Genomic DNA, 25064 nt, shown 5'->3' with positions numbered 1-25064 from the left:
TGAGAGGTATTAGGAGAGCCATCCCGAGATATGCAGAGATCTGTCGCCTTTGAGTCATAGATCTTCAACAGGCTTAGGGTGAACGCTAGGTTTGAGCTAGGATTTTTAAAAAATTTGTTTGAGCAAGAGACGAAAAAAGAGAGAGAGAAAAAAAACTTGATGAGGAATGCAAAGAGATAGAGAGAGATGAGAGGGAAAGAAAAGAGTTTGAAGAGTATTTAAAAGAAAATAAAATGAAACGAATGATGAAAAGCATTTAATGTTACGTGACGTGAGGAGAGGTAATAAAGACGAATGAGGTGACTAGCACAGTTACCTATGGTCGGCGTCCCTTCAACTGCACGCACGTTTATCCATGAATAGTAACGACAGGTTTACCATCCCGAGATAAAACGTAACAGCTGTTTTGCTTTAAAAGAGGTTCTGAATCAACTTAGACAATGAAACGTTAGTAATAACCGAATCATAATTTCTAAAAGATTTCAATCAGAACTTCTGATATATAAAAAATAATCCATTTTCATTTCAGAAGTTACTCATACATAAGAACTTCTCATCTTCTCATTCTGGGCATAAATCCATACTGATGTTCTTCAGAATGAACTTAAACCTATCTTCAGCCAGGGGTTTTGTAAAGATATCAGCCCATTGATGGTCTGTATCAACAAAGTTTAAAGATATAACACCCTTCTGAACATAGTCCCTTATGAAATGATGTTTTATCTCAATATGTTTAGCTTTTGAATGAAGAATAGGATTCTTAGATAAACATATAGCAGAAGTATTATCACAGAATATAGGAATGTTACTCTCAAATATCTGATAATCTTCTAACTGACTCTTCATCCAGAGCATCTGTGTACTACAACCAGCAGCAGCGACATATTCTGCTTCTGTTGTTGATAGAACAATAGTTGCTTGCTTCTTGCTATACCAAGAGATCAAATGACTTCCAAGAAATTGGCAACTTCCTGAAGTACTTTTTCTTTCAATTCAGTCTCCAGCATAGTCAGCATCGCAGAATCCTACTAAGTTGTATTCTTTAGATTTTCTGTAAACTAAGCCAACATTAGTAGTACCTTTCAGATACCTTAGAATTCTCTTAACAGCAGTTAAATGAGATTCTCTAGGATCTGATTGGAATCTAGCACACAAACAAACACTGAACAGAATGTCAGGTCTAGAAGCAGTCAGATATAGAAGAGATCCAATCATACCTCTGTATAACTTCTGATCTACCTTCTTACTTACCTCATCCTTACCTAGGATGCATGTTGGATGCATAGGAGTTTTGGCTTCTTTGCAGTCTAGAAGATTAAACTTCTTCAGAAGTTCCTTCACATACTTGGTTTGGTGAACATACGTTCCTTCTGATGTTTGATTTATTTGTATTCCAAGGAAATACTTGAGTTCTCCCATCATGCTCATTTCAAACTCAGCCTGCATAGACTCAGCAAACTCCTTTCCAAGTGTAGCATTAGATGTTCCAAAAATAATATCATCCACATATATTTGACAAATTAAAATATCCCTTTTAAAGGTTTTACAAAAGAGAGTAGTGTCCACTTTTCCTCTAGTGAAACCATTATCCAGAAGGATAGAACTTAAACGTTCATACCAAGCTCTGGGAGCCTGTTTCAATCCATACAATGATTTCTTTAGTTTAAAAACATGATTAGGAGACATAGAGTCTTCAAAACCAGGAGGTTGATGGACATAAACTTCTTCATCTATATAACCATTTAAGAAGGCACTCTTAACATCCATCTGATAAAGAGTGATGTTATGTTGAGTGGCAAATGAAATTAATAGACGAATAGATTCTAACCTGGCCACTGGTGCAAAGGTTTCTGTATAATCAATCCCTTCTTGCTGACTATAACCCTGAGCCACCAGTCTGGCTTTGTTCCTTACCACTTCACCTTTCTCACTGAGCTTGTTTCTGAAGACCCATTTTGTACCAATTATATTGAATCCATCTGGTCTAGGAACAAGATCCCAAACATCATTCCTTGTAAACTGATTCAGTTCTTCTTGCATAGCAATTATCCAGTCTGGATCTTCTAGAGCATGATCAACAGAAGTTGGCTCGATCAAAGATACAAGACCTAATTGACAGTCTGCATTGTTCTTAAGGAATGCTCTTGTTCTGATTGGATCATCCTTCTTTCCAAGAATGACATCTTCTGAGTGACCAGAGATGAGTCTGGATGATCTTCTGACAGATGGTTCTTCAGAAATGCTTAGATCCTCCAGAGAAGCTGATACTTGATCTTCAGATTCTTTGCTTCTGAGAAGCTCTGCTTCTGATGCGTTGCTTCTTGGCTCAACAACTTCTGATATGTCAATATCACAATCTGCAAAATTATCAAACTGCTTTGGTTTTTCAGAACCAAGCTTATCATCAAACCTGATATTGATTGATTCTTCTACAATCAATGTTTCAGTATTGTATACTCTGTAGCCTTTTGAGCGTTCAGAATATCCAAGAAGGAAACATTTTTGAGCTTTTGAATCAAACTTACCAAGATGATCTTTAGTGTTCAGAATAAAGCATACACATCCAAAAGGATGGAAATATGAAATGTTGGGCTTTCTATTCTTCCACAATTCATAGGGAGTCTTATTTAGAATAGGTCTGATAGAGATTCTATTCTGAATATAGCATGCAGTGTTTATTGCTTCTGCCCAGAAATGCTTAGCCATATTGGTTTCATTGATCATGGTTCTGGCCATTTCTTGCAGAGTCCTATTCTTTCGTTCTACAACCCCATTTTGCTGTGGAGTTCTAGGACAAGAGAAATCATGGGCAATACCATTTTCTTTGAAGAATTCTTCAAAGGATCTGTTCTCAAATTCACAACCATGATCACTTCTGACCTTTATGATTTTACACTCTTTTTCAGATTGAATCTGAATGCAGAAATCAAAGAACACTGAATGAGTCTCATCCTTGTGTTTTAAGAATTTTACCCATGTCCAGCGGCTATAATCATCTACGATGACTAATCCATATTTCTTCCCTCTGACAGATGCTGTTTTGACTGGACCAAACAGATCAATGTGCAAGAGTTCTAATGGACTTGAGGTAGAAACAACATTCTTGGACTTGAATGCAGGTTTGGAGAACTTGCCCTTCTGACATGCTTCACAAAGAGCATCTGATTTGAATTTCAGATTAGGGAGTCCTCTGACCAGATTCAGTTTGTTAATCTGAGAAATCTTTCTCAAACTAGCATGACCTAATCTTCTGTGCCAGACCCACTGCTCTTCAGAAACAGACATAAGACAAGTCACCTTCTGACTCATAAGATCTTTCAGATCTGTCTTATAAATGTTGTTCTTCCTCTTGCCTGTAAATAGGATTGAGCCATCCTTCTGATTTACAGCCTTGCAAGACTCTTGATTAAAGATTATATCATAACCATTGTCACTCAATTGACTGATAGATAAGAGGTTATGTGTTAATCCTTCTACAAGAAGTACATTAGAAATGGAAGGAGAGTTACCAGACTTTATAGTTCCAGAGCCAATTATCTTGCCCTTCTGATCTCCTCCAAACTTGACTTCTCCTCCAGACTTAAGCACCAGGTCTTGGAACATAGACCTTCTTCCTGTCATGTGTCGTGAGCATCCAGAGTCCAGGTACCATGACATGTTGTGCTTTGTCCTTTTTGCAGTCAAGGATATCTGCAATAGGAATAATCTTATCCTTAGGTACCCACATTTTCTTGGGTCCTTTCTTGTTAGATTTTCTCAAGTTCTGATTGAACTTGGGTTTAACATTGTAAGCAGTAGGAGGAACAGCATGATAATTTTTAATGTGAGTTTCATGATATTTCCTAGGTTGTGTCACATGCTTTTTGGTGTGTGTTATGTGAAAACTTTGAGCATGTGAAGTGTGCCTAATATCATGAGAGTGGCCATACTTGAACTGATCATACAATGGCTTGTATGTGAGTTTCATTTCATCAACAGGTTCAAGTTTGTATGGGTTTTCACCCTCAAAACCAATGCCAACTCTTTTGTTTCCAGACACAGCATATATCATAGAAGCTAGCTGACTTCTGCCAATACTTCTAGATAAGAACTTCCTGAAACTTAAATCATATTCTTTCAGAATATGGTTTAGACTAGGAGTGGATTTTTCTGAATCAGAAGGAGATCCAACATTATTGGATAATTTTAAAAGTTTTTCTTTTAATTCAGAATTCTCCAACTCAAGCTTCTTTGTTTCAAATTCAAATAGCTTTTTCAGCTTTTTGTATTTGAGACTAATCTGAGACTTGAGTTCCAGAAGTTCAGTTAGACCGGAAACTAACTCATCTCTAGTAAGTTCAGAAAATACCTCTTCAGAATCTGATTCTGATGTAGATTTTGATCCGTCATCCTCTGTCGCCATCAGCGCACAGTTAGCCTGCTCATCTTCTGAATCATCTTCTGACTCATCCCAGGTTGCCATAAGACCTTTCTTCTTATGAAACTTTTTCTTGGGACTTTCCTTTTGAAGATTTGGACATTCGTTCTTGTAGTGTCCAGGCTCATTGCATTCATAGCACATGACCTTCTTCTTGTCAAATCTCCTGTCATCAGAAGATTCTCCACGTTCAAATTTCTTTGAACTTCTGAAGCCTCTGAACTTCCTTTGCTTGGTCTTCCAGAGTTGATTTAGCCTTCTGGAGATCAGGGACAGTTCATCTTCTTCTTCAGATTCTGATTCTTCAGGATCTTCTTCTCTAGCCTGAAAAGCGTTAGTGCATTTCTTGATATTGGATTTTAATGCAATAGACTTACCTTTCTTTTGAGGCTCATTTGCGTCCAGCTCTATTTCATGACTTCTCAAGGCACTGATGAGCTCTTCCAGAGAAACTTCATTCAGATTCTTTGCAATCTTGAATGCAGTCACCATAGGACCCCATCTTCTGGGTAAGCTTCTGATGATCTTCTTTACGTGATCAGCCTTGGTGTATCCCTTGTCAAGAACTCTCAATCCAGCAGTAAGAGTTTGAAATCTTGAAAACATCTTTTCAATGTCTTCATCATCCTCCATCTTGAAGGCTTCATACTTCTGGATTAAAGCTAGAGCTTTAGTCTCCTTGACTTGAGCATTTCCTTCATGAGTCATTTTCAAGGACTCATATATGTCATAGGCCGTTTCCCTGTTAGATATCTTCTCATACTCAGCATGAGAGATAGCATTCAGCAAAACAGTTCTGCATTTATGATGATTCCTGAAAAGCTTCTTCTGATCATCATTCATTTCTTGCCTTGACAGCTTTACGCCACTGGCATTTACTGGATGTTTGTAACCATCCATCAGAAGATCCCATAGATCACCATCTAGACCAAGAAAGTAACTTTCCAGTTTATCTTTCCAGTATTCAAAATTTTCACCATCAAATACCGGCGGTCTAGTATAACCATTGTTACCGTTGTATTGCTCAGCAGAGCCAGATGTAGATGCAGGTGTAGGTGTAGACTTTTCACTTTCATCAACCATCTTTTACTGAAGCGTTTTTCTCTTCCTGAATCTTTTCTAAACACGGTTAAGTGCTTGCACCTTAGAACCGGCGCTCTGATGCCAATTGAAGGATAGAAAAACACTTAGAAAGGGGGGGTTTGAATAAGTGTAGCTTTAAAAACTTGACAGATAAAAATAAATTGCACAGTTATTTTTATCCTGGTTCGTTGTTAACTAAACTACTCCAGTCCACCCCCGCAGAGATGATTTACCTCAACTGAGGATTTAATCCACTAATCGCACGGATTACAATGGTTCTCCACTTAGTCAGCAACTAAGTCTTCCAGAGTCTACTGATCACACATTGATCACTCCAGGAACAACTGCTTAGATACCCTCTAAGACTTTTCTAGAGTCTACTGATCCACACGATCACTCTAGTTACAATCTGCTTAGTTCACTCCTAAGACTTCCTAGAGTATTCTGATCAACACGATCACTCTAGTTCCTTACAACTTAATGTAATCAATTCTAAGAGTTTACAAATGCTTCTTAAAAGCGATAATCACAACTGTGATATTTCTCTTAACGTTTAAGCTTAATCTCACTAATATATTACAACAGCAATGTAGTGAGCTTTGATGAAGATGAAGATTCTGAGCTTTGGATTTGAACAGAGTTTCAGCAAGTTAATTTGAATTATATTGTTCAGAATCGTTAACCTTGCTTCTCATCAGAACTTCATATATATAGGCGTTGGAGAAGATGACCGTTGAATGCATTTAATGCTTTGCGTGTTCCGTACAGCATCGCATTTAATGTTATACGCTTTTGTCAACTACCTCGAGCCTTGTTCACGCTGTGTCTACTGACGTAGCCTTTAGTAGCTTTTAACGTTCCTTTTGTCAGTCAGCGTAGCCTGCCACTTGTACTTCCTTCTGATCTGATGTTTGTGAATACAACGTTTGAATATCATCAGAGTCAAACAGCTTGGTGCATAGCATCTTCTGATCTTCTGACCTTGAAGTGCTTCTGAGCGTGATACCATCTTCTGAGCTTCAGTGCTTCTGATCTCATGTTCTTCTGATGCTTCCATAGACCCATGTTCTGATTCTGCTTCGACCATCTTCTGATGTCTTGCCAGACCATGTTCTGATGTTGCATGCTGAACCATTTGAGACAAAGCTTCTGAGCGCTGAATTATGCGTACTCTTTATATATATTTCCTGAAAGGGAAATTGCATTGGATTAGAGTACCATATAATCTTAAGCAAAATTCATATTATTGTTATCATCAAAACTAAGATTATTGATCAGAACAAATCTTGTTCTAACATATAGCAATACACCCTTTCGAATGACCGTGCCTGTATTTCGTCATAGACTGCTCCACATCTGGGACATAGTGCAATTTCAGTGTTTTCCCTGTGGCATTTGACCAAGAAGCCTACCAAGCTTTCTTCCATCTTTGGGTATACCTTTAGCAAAGGATTTCCTCCTCTCCATGGTTGTTCCAATCTTTCTCGCAGGGCCCTTTCGAAGTTAGCCTGGACCCTTCGATTCAGCATGATCGAACACCTTGGACACATCCATTATTTTCCGCCAGTCTTTTCATGGCAATTCCAGAGATAATCTTTCAGGGTTTCTCCTCTTGGCGGAATTTCAATATTTCCCTTTTGCCTTGTCAACCATTTTTCCAGTTCGTCAATTTCAGACAAAGGTCGTCTAACATTGACCATGTTAACAACTGTTGGAGGGGCTTCAGAAATTTGAATTTGTTGAAGTTTCACCCTGAGGTCTTCAGTGGCCTCACTGGTTTCTTCTTTCAAAACTTCAGTCGTCTCTGCATTGTAGGATTCCTCAACATCAGTATTGAAGACTGTATTGTTATTTAGGCCTTCAGTAGCCTGCTTTCCAGTTGACATCATTTCTGGTTCAGCAACTTCGACTTCAGACACCTCTACCATGTTGACATCAAGTGGTTCACACAGGTTAGTGTCAGCAATGTTTAAGGGGTTTGTGTCAACCTTCATGTGGCTCTTGGCCTTATCAGCAAATTTCAAACGTCCATCTCTAATAGCATTCTGAATTAGATCCCTGAAAAGAAAACATTGTGAGGTTTTATGGCCTAAAAAACCATGATATTTACAAAAACCTCTCTTCTTCCGTTGTTCTAATGGAGGAATTTTAGAATTAGGAGACACTATCATTTGGCCATCTTTCACTAGTAAATCAAATATTTCGTCACACTTAGTGACATCAAATGTATAAGTTTTCTTAGGAAATCTATCGCTCTTATCATTCTCTACTGGATTTTTTCTATTGGCAGGGGTAAGTAATTTGCAAGCGTAAGGTGGTGCTTCTTTTAGTTCGGCTAGATCTACTTCGACCTCTTCTACACTGTATGAGTCTTCGAAAGATTCGCTATCAACGTCTTCTGCTTCGACGTATGCTACCCTTTCTTTCTTGTAGCCTTTGTTTGCCCTAGCCTTTTCTGCTTTTAAGCGTTCGACCTGTCGAACCCTATCTGCCAACTGGGCCATATCCCTTAGATATTGAGTATCCAATTTCTTTCTAATTGAATAATCTTAACCACCAGCAGCCATTTCGACTAGTTCATGCTCTGGGACAGTCGTGAAACATCTTGACTTTAACAAACGAAACCTGTTTAGATACTCATCTAAAGGTTCTGTGAACTTCCTCTTGATGCTAGCCAATTCTTTCAGACTTATCTTGGTTTGACCCATGTAGAATTGTTCATGGAATAATCTTTCCAAGTTTGCCCAAGCATCTATCGAATTTGGGGGTAAGGTAGTGAACCAAACAAAAGCATTCTTTGTCTGCGAACTAGGGAAGTATTTAATCCTTAAATCCTCATTCCTTGCTAAATCTCCTGCTTCTGTCAGATACTTGGCAATATGTTCCACCGTTGATTCACTAGTGTCTCCTGAAAACTTTGTGAATTTGGGTACTTTGGTCCCTCTTGGTAATTCTGTTTGCATAATATAATCCGCTACGGGGGATGTATAATTTGGACGTCGAAGTCCAGTACTGAGGCCATTATTGGCCATAACTCTCTCTATCATAGCAGTCCGGTTATTCTCTGTAGCCAGGTTTTCTCTCCTGACTCTCTGAACTACTTCGTCTTGGTGTTCGTTCCTACCTATTACCCTTAATCTGGGTCTTTCCTCCTCAAACTCTTGCTGGACGGGAACAGTTCTTTGATTCGAAGCCTCTAAATCTATTACCCGATTCCTTTCGACCATTGATGTTCTTTGTGGAGGAATCACGCCAGCAGTGGTTGCACCAGGTGGAGGAACCGCATTTTGGATACGTTCTAGAATGGGATCGCCTTCTCGATAAGAGGATTGGTTATTTCTCCTCTTGGGTTGTTGAACTCCCATGAATTCTGCCATTCGATTCATTTGGGAAGATATTTTTTGAAAAGTTTCTACATTCTCTCGATTAGTATTAGCAATATTGGTTGCTAATGGATTTAAGATTGACGCTAATTCTTTGGCCAGGATTCCTAACATATCGTGGTTACTTGCGTCCATCTCTTGTCGGAATGCTGCTTGATTGCTTATGGTTAAATTGGGTATTTGGGCAGAGAAGCCAGTGTTTTGTGCGCTTCGACCCACTGAACCAGCATTTGGCGAAAACGTTGCTGGGTTAGTTGTAGTGTATGTAGGTCCTGCTCCTCGTGTACCTGTCATGTATGGATATGGCATTCCATATTTACTGTTTGGTCTCCATTCGAACGCGGATGATCCTGGGGTAAATAACTGATTTGCAGCATTTGTCGAGGCAAGTTGCATTTCGCTCGCACTTGAGGATGGAGGCGCGGTAGTCGACACTGAAACTGGAATAGTCCCTGTCGTTGCTGTATTATTTTCAGGTATAGCCTGGGAACTATCCATAGGTCTCGATCCAGTCAGACCCGGTATATCTTGCGCTCCTTGAGTAGAAGTCGAAACATGCGTAGAATTTGCCGCTCCTGTTCCTGACCCTTGTGGGGGATCTTGATCTCCCCCTGCACTGGTCGTAACGACCATTTTCTTGTTGTACCTTCGTTTGGGAATCGGTTGTGCACTGTTTGTTAATTTACCGTTCCTAAGGTTCATACAAGGTCTTGATATTTTCTAGACAAAACAAAACAATTGATTAATAACAATCTGCTTGACACTGTCCCACTGGGCGTGCCAATTTGTTTACGGTGATTTCTGGTAAACAACTGCTAGTCTTCCAAACTATAATAAATATGATTTGGTTACTCGCAGGATCGACTAGATTGATCCTAGGACATAGTCAAAAAGGTTGTTATTCATGATAGTTCGAATTATGTCTATGGTTGGTGTGTCTCGAAATAAGAAATACTTAATCAAGGAATTAAAGATTAGCAATCACCTTGTTATACACGTAAATATAACATCAGTGAAAGGTAAGTTAAAGATAAAACATAGGACAAAACTGTAAAAGTGCAAGAATCTTAAACTGCAAAAAAGTTAAATGCTTCGAAAATTAGATGACATGAAAGTAAAGAGTGCAGGAATATAAATGACATAAAGTAAATGGAATGCAGTAATATCGAAAGATACTTGAATAAAGAAAAATACACATGTATTTAAAATGGTGTTGGTGTCATACGTACATTTCTCAGCGAACTCTTTCTCTTAACACTTGATACTTGAGTAATCTTGAGTGATTTGTACAAAATGAACACCCGGAATCCTAACATTAAGACCCTTATTTATACTAGTTTCGACCCTAACGGCCCTATACTAATCTAATGCCACGTTGCCCATAGAAAATCCGGGGATGCCATCTGTCTTCGTGCGGTTACATAAACTACTTCGAAATTCAAATCATCCCGCCTGAATCCCCCTTCGACGCGTGGCAACATAATTAGAAACAAGAATACCACGAAAATACGCTAAGCTTCAGCACTTCGCATATTTCGCGAAAACGTTTAAGTCCCAAAAGACAATTCCTTTCGAATTTAGCTTCGGTGCTAACTATCTTTGTTCCAACTTAAACATCATTCTCGAAGCATGGCCATCAGTAGCCATTTTTATCTTCAAAGATGATCATCAGTAACCATCTTCCTTTGAATTCCAAATCTTCGAAGGACATTCTTCTAAAACGAAATCTTCAGCTAACAAACTTCAAAATAAAAATAGTACTACCTAAATATAAATCTAATCCATGAAATTGTTATCATTCTCTCCTTCATTTTCAATACCATCCTCTTCTTCCATGCCAACATCCTCTTCTTCCATGCGAATATTTCCCCCTCCTTCATTGTCAATGCCTTTATCTCCTTCATTGCCAATATCATCATCATCATCTTCTTCAAGAAATAAACTTTGCATATTTTTGTCATGCATTAGTTTTTGAAACATGCACTCCCATCTATTCACCTTTTGTTTTATACTTTCTTGTTCAAGAGTCTTTTGTTGAAGTTGATTTGTTAATGCTTGAACTTGATCTTTCAATGCAGCAACCTCTTCCGATGATGTTGCATCATTAGAAATGATATTTTTTGCAGATGATTTGATAGTAGCGGCTTGTGATCCTAATCCAAATATGTGCCCCTTCTTGTTTATACCACCAACCACTTCCATGTATATGTTATTATCTAACTGCATTGTAGACTCATGGCTACTTTCCTCACCACTTTGAAGTTGTGCCTCACTTTTTTGCACTTGATATAATTCCTGAAATAAAATTTAAAATCAAAATACATAAGCACTAAATATTAATAATTATTAAAGCTAATAATTTAATTATTTTCTCTTTCTACTATAAAATTAGTCAACAGTAGAAAATAAATGCTTGTGTTATGAATCAAGAGTTAACACATACATTCTTGTATGAATATATCTTTTTTTCTTTGCTAATAAGGATTTTGCTTCTCACCTAGCCACTTTTTAACATCATTGTTGGGATGTGCTTAAGAACACATGAACTACATGAACTATAGTAACCAACTTACTTTCCATAAGTAAAAGTATCATTTACCACTATTTTGTCATGATACCTGTGATTTCACATTTGTATCATGCTTGTTGACATTTTGTTTTCTTGGTCCTACTCGGGTGTGTTTGCAATTTGTTGATGTTTTTTATTGGCTAATTGGCATCTATGTTTGGCTAAAATATATTAGCAGCAAAATGTAATAGAATGTATAAGTCTTGCAAATATAGAAGAACAAAACATGTATAAAAGCAAGATGTTATATGGAATGTCATGACATCATCTCATGACATTGCGCCTGCAAAAATGGAATGAAGATTCAGTCTGATACTCAATAGATACAGAATATTCTATGGGATATTATGTAATCCTATGTGGCGCAAATTTAAAGGTCAAAAGAATCAAGTCAGAATATTGAAGAATCAAATCAGAATATCGAAGATTCAGCAGTTTCTAATTTAGGAGATAAATTAGGAAACTTGTGATTGATGACCTTTCTTTTAGCAGAAGATATCTGCTAATTTGTAACAGCTAGTAGTGATGCGATTGTAAGCCCAAGTCCAATTGGGAATATGATATAAATAGAAACCTTTGTAACCTAGTTTTGTAAGCAAACCAAGTATTGGAGAGATGTAGTCATTAGGGTTTGTAAAGGTAGACCACCCAGGTTGTGGGATGACTGCCATGTCCTTCTCGAAACCCGTAGGTAAGAGAAGTTATTGTTTTCACTCGAAACCTGTAGGTAAGAGTTGAGTATTATGTTCTTGATTGAAGCCGTGAAGCAAGATCAAGTAAGTTTTTATTGTTAATTGTTTAAATAGCTGTTACAGGGTTGTAGCAATTAGGTATCACTAGGGAGTGAGCTGAGGTTCTATTGTCTTGGATGGAGTTCTAAGATAAAGGTTATATTGGGTAGTGACTAGGTAGACCAGAGGTTGTTTATCTGTAAACCAGAGGTTGTTTACATAAAATAGTACTACTGATAGTGAAATCTTCTTCCTGGCTTGGTAGCCCCCAGAGTAGGTAGTTAGACCGAACTAGGTTAACAATTCATTGTGTTCTTTATCTTCTACAATGTATTATCTGTTCAGTCTTGGATATTGTAAAATCGTGTATAACATCAGGATCAGGTTTAATAGCTTGTCCTATTACATAACCAAAGAAGTTTACAATCTGGTTATGTTGACTGAACTAACACGGTCCTAGTACTCATGGACTCCTTCATCTTAGGGGTAATCAAAAATTGGGGATCATTCTGTCCTGCCTCAGCTAAGTTGATAACAGATCAAATGTCTTGACATCGTGAGTGACATCCTGAGTCTGTCATACCAAAATTTCACAATTGGTTATTTTGCATGTTTAATGTTTATAACATATATCACAAGTTGATTGGTTAATTCCCTGATTTCCTTATTTGTCATTTGTCTTGATTAAAACCTATACACCTATTTTACTTTAAGGATGTATCCAACTAACTTAAGTGTGTAACCCATACTCAGAATAACCCATTATTGCATAAAGGGGCTTGATCAGTTCCCTAATTATTACACTGAAAGCTGCTAGAACTATTTGAATACCTTGTTTTAGAACTATTGAATAACCCAGTATTGATTAAAGGGGCTTGTTCAGCTCCCATTTTAGTTTAAACATAAATTAAAATTAACAATTTAAAGGAAACTATTATGATTTATTATATTGTGTTAGTGGCAAGGATAATGTTGCTAATACTTATGCTGTCAAAGTTGGTTCACTCTCCATACATAGCTAACATAACCAAATGTGGTTGAGTCCTTAAAACAGTATCAAATTATAGATAAAGATCGTGGATCAGAAGTCAGCCATGATTTTAAATGGAGTCTAACTTTCCAGCTAATTTGATTAAAAAAATATGTTTCTTTAGAAAAATAAAACACGATACTTACATCAATTTTGGCTTGTTTTTCATTGAACCATTCATCCGGTTTCCCCTTTGACCTATGAAGTCACTCTTAAAGCTCATAATATGAAAGGTTCCCTATTCAGTTCCAGTCTATGAAAAAAGAAAATTCTAAACTATTAGAATATTAAACTTGTCAAATCTCTAAAATTAAGAAAATGCATAGAGTTACTGACCATTCTCTTAGCGTGTTCTCTTGCAGAAATAAACCCTCCACTATGCACATTATGTCCTTCTTGAGATTTCCTATTTTTCTTATTTATCATAGAAATCTCATTCCATTTCTCCTTCTCCCATTCAACTTTCAATTCTTTTAAATTGTTTGGTCCAATCCAACTACCATCATCCTTGCCACTGCGCACTTTGTACAAAGCATTTTTCAATGCTATAAACCCCTACTAAAAAAAACTCTTTTTAATGTTTTTTTCATCATGTTCAAGCCACTTGAATCTTCCCTGCAAATAGGAATACAATTTTAAGAAAATGGAAGTGAATGAAGATTAAATTATACTAGCATGACATTAATTCCAAATAGGACAAAATGCAAGCAGTCGAATGCATTAATTTTTAGAAATGTAATGTTTCCACCAAATTTAGAACGAAAACTACTATGAATTTTAGAATTGTAACGTTTCCATAGAATTTAGAACAAAAACTACTATACCGTGAAGTCATTAAACCAAAATTTTAGGGTATCATCATGCACATTACTCCAAGATTTTCAAGTTCCTTGAAAGTTTGTCTTAAAGATTTTTGTTATGACACTCCTTGTTTTCCATTCAGGATGAAAGCTAGAACCAAAAAAAGTAAAACAACATCATATTTAACATATATTTTTAATAAGAATTTAAATTATTAAAATATAATTACTTATTTCCAGGGCCTGATTTGATCCAAATTCGTCCATCTGCATCCCTTGACCCCCACTTGATGTTTTGTGGTGTCCTAATAGATGTTTGAGTGGGTGGATTTGCTTGAGAGTAGATGGAAGGGTCTTGTGACATATCTCTAGAAGCGTCCGTTTGAGAATGAGGTGACGGGGATGATGTATTACCAGATTGGAAATGAGGTGATGGTATATATGTGTGGGTAGTTTGTAAAGGCTGAGATAATTCAGGTGTATGCCTAGTTTGAGAATGAGACGTAGTAGATGAGGGAGCAGCCGGTAAAGGTTTTGATGAGACTAGGGAAGGCCTAGTTTGAGTGTGAGTTGATGTGGTAGTTGTACGAGAAGCATCTACGAGTTGAGATAAGACAAGTTTAGGCCTTCTTTGGGATTGATGAGACGGTGTAGATGTGCGGTTAGTCCTTAAATATTGAAATAACATTGGTGTAGGCCTAGTTTGGGTGTGAGTAGACGCGGTAGGTGTGTGGATAGTATGTAATTGTTGAGATAAAGCTGGTGTAGGCCTATTTTGAACATGAGGGGTTGGGGTAGATGTGCAGGAAGTATGTACTAGTGTATGTTTAGTTTGGGTGGGAATGGTTAGGGTTAGTGTATGTCTAGTTTGGGTGGGAAGGGCTTGGGTAGATGTATGAATATTCTCTAAAGGTGGAGATAAAACTTTGGTAAGCCTATCTTTAGTGTGCGTTGGTGGTGTAGATACGTGAGCACTCAGTAAAGGTGGAGTTAAAACTTTCATGGACCTATTTTCCATGTGCTGGGATGTGGTTGATGTGATAGGTGGTTGGTGTGGAAAACATGTGCCTTTTCCTCTACCTTTCCCTCTACCTCTTCTAATCATCTGTATACAACGCGCAAATGATGTGGAGATTTCTTTTTCAAGTTCTGATTCATTCACACCAAGTTCAAGTAAAAAAATCCTCATATATGTTATATTAAGTTCAAATGTTAAGTAACTTCTTTACTTTTGAAAGATATATATCCACAAAAGAATAATTAATACACTTACGTCAAAAATGGTGCTACTTCTGAACAATTTAGAAGAACATATAAATGTGCCACTTTCATTTCCCTTTCATCTAACATACATGATGTGCATTTCCCTGAAGGACGCCCAGGATAATTGAATATGGATAAAGGAAATCCAACAGAACAAACTTCACCTCCATCATCATTACTTGGAACTCTAGTTCTCCTATATTGAATGTCAGGTGGATAATAGTATGAAGCAAATGTAGATGTTTCTTCCACTAAATAAGCTTCGCAAATCGAACCCTCAACTGCAGCTGTGTTTGTTACCTTTTCTTTTAAGATACGAATAAACCTAATAAATTTAATTGAAAATATTACTCCAACATTTCACATAAGATAATTATTGATATAAAAAACAGATAAGAAGATGACTCAACCTTTCAAATGGGTAGATCCATCAATATTGTACAGGTCCGCCGACCCTAGCTTTATAGGGTAAACGAATTGGAAAATGTTCCATAGAGTCAAAGAACGTTGGAGGAAATATTTGCCTAAGCTTGCACAAAATTAATGGTATATTTTTCTCCATTTCTCTTAAAATATCTTCTTTTAGAAGAGGAGAAGATATTTCTCGAAAGAATTAACTGAACTCAGTGAGTGTATTCCAAATGGCCTTTGGAAGAGCTTTGAATGTAGTTGGAATCAAGCGTTGCATGAACACATGACAATCGTGACTTTTCATGCCAAATAACTTTGCTTCTCGTAAGTCAACACACCTGCACAAGGTGGAGGCATACCCATCTGGTAGTTTGAGTTTTTTGACCCATTCACACACTGATAATCTTTGTTGTTTGGTTAATGCATATTTTGCTTTGGGTTTCTTTTATTTCCCCCCTCCACCATATTGCAGCTCTAAGTCTTTTCTTATACAAATCTCTGCTAAGTCTAGTCTAGCATTGAAATTATCCTTTGTTTTCCCCTTGTGTCCATAATTGTGTACAAGATATTGAGAAACACATTTCTCTCAATATGCATAACATCAAGATTATGCGGAAGAAGATCTGTTTTCCAATATGATAACTCCCAAAATATACTTTTTTTGGTCTAATTATGAGAAACACCATAGCCTAACAAAGTGTCATAAGGAAATCCAGTTATACTTGGTAAATGCTTTACCTTTTACCATAATTCTTCCCCCATTCAATCTCTTTGGGGGTGAAATTCTGGTATGACAGACTTCAGATGTCATATGCGATGTCGTGACATCTAGTCTGTTATAAAATCAACAATGGTAAAATATGACCATCTTCTGATTTTGTTTCAACTATAACATGATGGAAGATCATAAGAGTCCTAGAGCCATTTGCAAATAGTGATAACACAGTTATCACACACAAATGCTGATCAGGGATGCTTCTGTAGAAACACTAGTTTTGAAAGAGTTCCCTGATGTTATTTCAGATGTTGCAACATCTTGTACCAGATTATAAAGACAATACAGAAAGTAAATAACACAGTTAATTGTTTACCCAGTTCGGATTCCCAATCCTACTCTGGGGAATACCAAGCCAGGGATAAGTCCACTAAATAGAATCAATTCATAGACCCTCTGCAAACAACTAGCTTACGATCTATTCACTTAATACTACCCGTGATATACTTCTACCTAAGAGTCACCTAGGTATGAGGCCCCCCTCAAATCCCTTTAATCACAACCAGTGATATCATCAACTGAAGACACACTTCAATACAAACAACTTGATCTTTGCTTAAAAGCTTTGATCAAGAAACAAATCACTCAACTCTTACCTACAGGATTCGAGTGAGAACAATACTTCTCTTACCTACAGGTTTTGAGAAGAACATGGCAGCCATCCCACAACTCGGGTGATCTACCTTAACAAACCCTAATGATTACATCTTTTCAATACTCGGCTTACTTGTTAAACTAGGTTATATAGATTCCTATTTATAACCTATTCCCAACTGGACTTGGGCCTTCAATCACACCCTTATTTGCTGTTACAAATCAGAAGAAAACTTCTGCTAAAAGTAAGGTCTTTAATCATAAGTTTCCTAAATTGTCTCCATAATTAGAGACTAGACAATCTTCAATATTCTGACTTGGTTCTCTTGACCTTTAAATCTGCGCCACATATGTTTGCATAATATTCCATAGAATATTCCGCATCTGTTGAGTACATACTGAATCTTCATATTCCAGCTCAGCATGCCCGATGTCATGAGTTTCTGCATATGACATCTCATAAGACATGTTGTCACAGAGCATGTCTTATTATTCCATAGAACATCTCGTTGTTTTACTTGTTTTGTACATATTTATATTCGCAAGTTTTATACAACCTATTCCATATTGCTGCTACTACATTTGAGCCAAACAAAAATACCAATCACACAGATCAAGGCATTAACAGGGGGAAATGATATCTCATCATGTTTATTTCTAAAAGAATTCTTATTTCTCCTATAACAATGATCAATAGGAAAAAACTTACGATGACAATCAAAAAAGGATGTCTTATGACCATGTGTTAGGGTGAATGCTTATGAGCTATCCATGCAAATAGGACAAGCAAGTTTTCCCATAGTCATCCAACCTGATAACATCCCATATGCTGGAAAGTAATTTATTGTCCATATCAAACAAGCTTTCATGAAAAAAAATTGTTGTAATGAGACATCATAAGTCATGACTCCGTCATTCCACAAAACTTTAAGGTCGTCTATGAGCGGCTGCAGGCATACATCAATCTTATTTTTAGGATTTGAAGGTCCAGGAATTATAATGGTTAAGAATAAGAACTCCCTTCTCATGCACATCCAAGGTGGAAGATTGTAAGGTGTTACGATTACAGGCCAACATGAATAATTTTTGCCTGTTTTATCAAATGGTGCAAACCCATCAGCACATAACCCTATTTTCACATTGCGAGGGTCCATTGTTAATTCAGGGTAACTTTCATCAAAATGCTTCCAAGCTTCTCCATCGGATGAATGAGATAAATAACCAGGTTCCCTCACATTCTCATGATGCCATCTCATTTGACTTGCAGTTTGCATTGAGGAATATAGTCTTTGAAGTCTTGGGATAAATGGAAAATACCATATCTTTTTCAATGGAATTTCTTTAGACTTACCATTTCTAATAACATGTTTGTAGCGATCTTCACCAAAAATTTTACACTTGCGAAGATGTTTATCATGTGGATGATAATAAATCATGCACCCGTTTGGACAACAATGAATCTTTATACAACCTAATCCAAGTTTTTCAACAGATTTCTTTGCATTATAGAAGTTTTTTGGCATTCTGTTTTCATTTGGCAACGCCTTCCTAATAAAATCAACCCATCGATTAAAGCAAGCCTCAGAGATATTGTAGTCTGACTTGATACTTAAAGATTCTATTGTAGCAGACAATTCAGAGTAATTTTGGTAACCATTGTACAATGGAGCCTGTGCACTTGACAACATCTCAAAAAAAATTATTCTTGGGTTAGGATCTTCTATCATTTGTTCTTCATAGTGAAATCTTTGTTGCTCTAGATGTGTGCCAATAGACATTCCAGCAGCATCCATTATCATTTGCTCATAGTCATTAAAGTTATGTCGAGCCTCAATACTTTCATAGTAGGAGTTGTCAAAAACTACTGGTGGAAAGGTAGGCCTTTGTTCACCGTGGTTGGTCCAATAAAAGTAATCATCCATAAATCCTTTCATACAAAGGTGACCCATGACATCTCCAACTAAATGATACTTCTTACACTTGCATTTTTTTACACGGACATCTCAATTTCCTATCTCTTTTGTAATCTTCTTGTGCACAAGAAAATACAATAAACTCATTAACCCCGGCCAAAAATTCATCTCTAACTCTTCTATTATCACTATCCATTCTTTCAACCATCCATTTGCGATGCTCGGGAACTTCCATTTTACTTTAACCAAAAATGAGTTGAAACATCAATTACAATAGAAAGGAGTTTAAACAAACGTCCTGCCATGATTAGGTTCACATGAAAAGCACTCTGCGTATAGAGTAGAACTCTTCATCACTTACAAGAAATAAAATTTAAATTTATCAATTTCATTATATATCTTTCTAGAAATATAACCATTTTACATGAACTTAGAGTGTCTGTGTGTATATTAAAAGCGAGAACAACTTTTTTGACATCACAATTAAATTATTAACCACACAAAGTATTTTTACTCCATATATTTTTATATTCAATCCTTACAATTGCACCAGTAAAGATATAATGCAGATATAAAACAATACAACTCTAACATGAAAATTTTAAATTAGAAAATATCTTTTAAATTAGGCATATGAGTATTATAGATTATTTTATAATTTATACTTAAAAATGATAACGATATTAAAATAACTTTATGGTATTTAAATTATAAAAGCTACACCATATTATTTCATGAAAAATGACTATTAGAAATATATCTCATCCAAGATGAAATAAGTACCTTGTCTTTTGAAAGCTCTCCAACTACTTTGGTGATATATTGCTTCTTTCCTAATTAAGCCAACATCAATCTATTACAAACAAAATTCAAGTTAAAATAGTTGTATGAAAAAGAATATTGAATGTTGGATATATTCATTGTAAATCAAATATACTAAATTAAAATATCATGGTTATATTTCTAGATATCCATGATTCAACGGTTAACCTTAAAAAACAACACATATGTTTCATCATTGGAAAAAGATGTTCAATTATGCAGTCAAACCTTCAAAAAGAAAACTTGAATGTCAACACTGTTAATTAGCATACTACTTCTAGGTCTTCATTTAAACTAATAAATAATCCTTCAAGAACCAAAGGTAAAGTTTTTTTCTTAGTAACCAAATAAAAAGGATAAAGTATGTTAAGATATAAACTAGAGAAATGTAAAATAACAGGACCATGCAAATATAGAATTATGGATTTGAAGTTCAAACTATTTAACTTATGTGCATGTTTAGAACCCTGCATATATGTCACTTACTTTTTCAGAAAAAAATGAATTTCTTTTCACACAACAGTACATCAACATATGAAGTTCATATTTTATCCATCACTCCTCTAAGTTTTAAAACTCCAACCAATAAAAATTATTAGTTTTGATTTGTAGCTTTAATAAAATAACAAGCAGTGATCAAAGTAGATAACAAAAAACAGGGGCATGTATGGAAAATTTCCAGTTTAAGATAAAACCTAACTAATACAACAAGAACAAATTCACGTAACACATCTAATAAGGAAAATTTCTCTTGAGGATATAATTATAACACGGGAAGTATGTAAACCTTCTTGTACCGGCTGCAACTTCAATAGATGATAAAGAAAGTTTGCTAACATAGAGATTTTGAAACACTCTGAGTTTCTATGTGGAATCATAAACATAACTTCTACATACAAAACTTATAACTCTACCCTTAACAAAAAACCAAACAACAACAAACCCTAAACTAAGTAGTTGAAGTCAAATGGTCAGAAGAAATATAAATTAGAGATGATGAATACCTTTGATTGAAGAAGAAAGAATCGATTTGCAGTAATGGGAGATGAAAACGAATCGAAAATGGAACGACAATGGAGCAGAACTTGAACAGCGGCATAGTAAAAGAAAGAACCGTTCTATTGATTTTCTTATGGAAGAGAAAAAAGGTACTAGGTTAGGGTACTGAGAAAAAAGAGTGTAAATGAGTTTCTTTTATTTTTATTAAATATTAAAAATTATATTAAAATAATTATAATAAAAGGTTTTCATTTGTTTAAGTATTTTAATATGCGCGCTTCTTAAATTTAGTGGAGGGAATTGAAAATTGTTTGGAAGAATTGTATTTTTTTTAATAACTTGTTCGGAGACAGAATTTGGACACGGATTTACTCAAAGACAGAATTTTTCCGTCTCTATCGAAAATTTAATTTTTTATAATTAATTGACCTAGTGGTGACGGCAATTGAGACGAAATTATTTGAGCACGGAAATAACCCTTCTCTGAATTCCGTCTCCGAACAGTATTTTATTGATATAATTTACAAATTTATCATTTGGAGACGGGCTCTGAGGCAGAAGTATTTAGAGACGGAATTATCTGTCTCTAAATATTGCCACTATATAGCCAAATTTAATTTTGGTCTCTATCATCAAAATTCCGTCTTTAAATTCATCTCTAATAGAGAAGGAAAAATTCCCTCTCTAAATTCGGTCATTGTTCAACATTTTTCTAGTAGTGTTTATACCTATTTTGAATTATTAAAATACTATGTAAAATAATAATTATACTATATAATTATAGTATGGCATGTCATAATAGGCTGGCCACAAAAGAAAGACTCTATAAGTTTGGTATGGTGGAAAACGATCGTTGTTTGTTCTATGGTGATATAGAATCTATCCAACATCTTCTATTTATTTGTGAGTGTATGCAAAGTACATGGAAGACGATACTGAAATGGTTAAATGTTGAACACGTGCCTAAAGGATGGGTACAAGAATTGGCTTGGATTGAAGAAAGAAGCAAGAGTAAGAATTGGAGAAGTATCTTTCTTAAAACAGCTTTTGCAGAGACGGTATATAATTGCTGGAAATACAGAAATAAAAAGATTCCCGATAGTATAGATACAACAAATATAGCGGAAGAGATTATAGATACCATAGTTCATCGATTGTGGATGAAGAAAAAATATAGAGAGCATGTTGCTCATCTTCTTATGAATTAGTTTTTTTGTTTGTTTGTTTTGGTTTGTTCTTTATCTGGACCCTAAGGGCCGATTGTACTTCAGATGTTTTGGAATATAATAATATATTTCTTTTTTTAAAAAAAGAAATATTTCAATTCAATTAAATATAACATATCTATTAGAAAATATATGAAAATGATTTTTTTGAAAATATTAGACAATAAAAGAAATATTTTAAATGGGAGAAAATTCATTCATTTTAAGGATTTATCTTAATTTGTAATAATAATAATTATTTGTGATTTTAAATTAATTTTAATGGGAAAAATTCATTCCTTTTAAATATATCTATTATAATAATGAGAATCTTAATTACCACCAATATTACAAATTAATTTTTATTATTATTAATTAAAAAATTAAAAGGAAATAATTGAATGAAAATAGAAAACAATGATATACAACATTTTTCTTTTAGGAGATTAAATTATTATTATTCTTCATATTACTCAATTCGTGCGCGTTCGTACGGGTCTATTAGGTGCGTTTGTACAGTTCTATTAGGAGACTAAAATAGATATAAATGCAATATAAATATATAAAATATAAAGTACCTCGCATAATACTTTATTTATATATATTTGGAAATAAAGGACGCTAAATGATGCTGATGTGTTATCACCAAACTTATTCCAACTATTTTTATTTAATTTAAATCGAAATATTATTTAATTGTATGATTAGGATTTCCATTAACTCACTATTATTGTTCCACTAATAGTGCATTTGAAATTCAAACCATAAACCTAATTGCATAACTTTATTTCACGTTCATTGCATATGGTTTAATTGATAGGAAATTGCTCCCTCTATTTATTATCGTTGGGCATTGGAAACCCAAAACATTTAACAAGACCAATCGTTAGTTGATCTAGTGGTGATTGATGGTAGACTTGGTAGGGAGAACTACGGTTCGATCCCCCGCAACTGCGATCGGGAAAGGGCTGGAACCACTTGATGCCAGAACTGACCCCCGAACCTGACTGGTGATAAACCAAAAAAAAAAAACATTTAACATGGTTTAATTTTCATACCCAACAAAATATAAATCAGAACAACATTATCATAAGTTCATCCATGGACTGTTTCTCTTTCACTCCCTACCTCGTCGTTCTCAAGCGTTTTTTGCAATTTAGCTTTAAATATAATATTTATTTTATTTATTTTATTTTTATTAAATCAAATCTAATAATTTAGTTTTGCAAAATTGTTTTTTTTAAACATAGAGTTAATAAGCAGATATTAGTTTAATGATTTAATTTTTAGTTGGTAAAATAAAAAATTGATAAATATATTTTCACTAATAATTTAAAATATTTTTTTATAAACGTGAATAAGTTATAAATATTTTTATATATAAACGGAGAAAAGTCTATTGTTAACTTATTTTATAAACGAAAATAAATTCCAAATATTTTATAAACGGAAAAATACTATTGTTGATATACTTATATGAATAAAGGGAAATAAGTTATAAATATTTTTATAAACAAAAAAAGTCTATTGTTGATACAATTGTTTTTATAAACAGGGATAAATTACAAGTAATTTTGTAAACGAGAAAAGTCTACGATTAATACAACTATATTTATAAACGGGAATAAGTTACAAATATTTTTATAAACACGAAAAAGTATGGTGATACAATTACTTTTATAAACGAAAACAAGTTATAATGATTTTAATAAACAAGAAAAATCTACTAATTACTTTTATAAACAGGAATAAGTTAAAAAATATTTTTATAAACGGAAAAAGTCTAATGTTCATACAATTATTTTTATAAATGCAAACACGAGTTCTAAGTGTTTATATTGGATCAAATAAGTATATTATTGTTACAAATATTTAAAAGTACTATTCTGATCAATGCATAAAGGTTGCTACATATTATTAATATATATTTGTGATTATATGAGTGTTTATGATCTATAAACAAATTTCAAAATTGACAAATGAGATATTACGACATATAATATGAATCCAGATGGAACCCGTGCGATCGCACGAGTATCTTACTAGTAATTAATATAATTGAAGAAAAATTATACCAAAAGTCCTTTAAGTTGTTTTTGTGTAATAGTTTTTAAAATTTTTCTTGTAATAATTTAATGTTTTAAAGTATCAAACGTGTGCATTGTTTTCTTTTTTTTAAGCGAGTGAAAGTGTTAATTATAAATGTAATTATTTTGAGTGGTATGAAAATGATGAAATACAAAAAAAAAAAAAACAATAGTCGTAAATTTCTAAATATTTTAAATGTGAAAATAATATAGAAATCAATCTAAAGAATTAAATTTTTAAAAAATAACCTTAAAAGAACCAACCTATTAAAAAATTATTTTAAAGGACATATGATATAATTTTTCCTATAGTTATTGTTTACCCTTATTTATTTTTATTGATTTAGTAAATACCCTTCATAATATTTTTGTTATGGTTGATTTCATAGAATTAGACTAAACTTTTTTTTTTACATTCCCACTATTTATTAATCTCAACTACTTGTTCCATACATTTATTTATTGAGCTAGTGCAATGTATTAATGTAGATACATGTTTTAAAGAGAAAATTTATTGGGAACTACCAAACCTCATTATAGCTATTAAGAAAAAGCATAGTATTTTTTTAAGCAAGTTTCATTAATAGAGAACACAAGTTATCAAATCCGGTTATAAAAGATCCGAGGAAAAAATAACTCAGAAGAGGAAAGATTACACACCAAATGAAACTTAAGAGATATAAAACAAAGGGTTTTTACAAAACTCATAAAAAATATAAATGGTTTGTGTAATATTCCCGATAAAGGATCACCTCCATAACAAAGCTATGATGTTCCAAACAACATCCAAAATGCTCCAATCCTCCTCTCTAAAAATAATCTCATTCCTAAGGATCCATAAACACAATATTGTTGCTAACCAAACACATCCTTCTTTTCCTTTTCTAACCCTCTTGTGATTACAAAAACGACTCCACCTCAAAAAACTATCCAAAAGATCAACCGTTTCATATTCTACAAAATCAATCCAACCGGCCACTTC

General features: G+C 34.6%; 1 protein-coding gene across 1 annotated transcript; it reads right to left on the bottom strand.

Annotated features, from left to right (window-relative positions):
• Nucleotides 1–17814: 17814 nt before the first annotated feature.
• LOC131659476 (uncharacterized) lies at nucleotides 17815–18978 on the bottom strand. Its single transcript, XM_058928664.1, has one exon. The coding sequence runs from the start codon at nucleotides 18976–18978 to the stop codon at nucleotides 17815–17817; it is 1164 nt and encodes a 387-aa protein (XP_058784647.1).
• Between the last annotated feature and the right edge of the window lie 6086 nt (nucleotides 18979–25064).

This window comes from Vicia villosa, linkage group LG3, assembly GCF_029867415.1.
Source record: "Vicia villosa cultivar HV-30 ecotype Madison, WI linkage group LG3, Vvil1.0, whole genome shotgun sequence".
In the NCBI taxonomy this organism is placed as follows: domain Eukaryota; kingdom Viridiplantae; phylum Streptophyta; class Magnoliopsida; order Fabales; family Fabaceae; genus Vicia; species Vicia villosa.
This window is presented reverse-complemented; position numbering and strand designations above follow the sequence as displayed.

Bases quoted from the DNA above. Each gene is read 5' to 3' on its own strand.
- LOC131659476 (XM_058928664.1), bottom strand. From the start codon at position 18,978: ATGGATGATTACTTTTATTGGACCAACCACGGTGAACAAAGGCCTACC.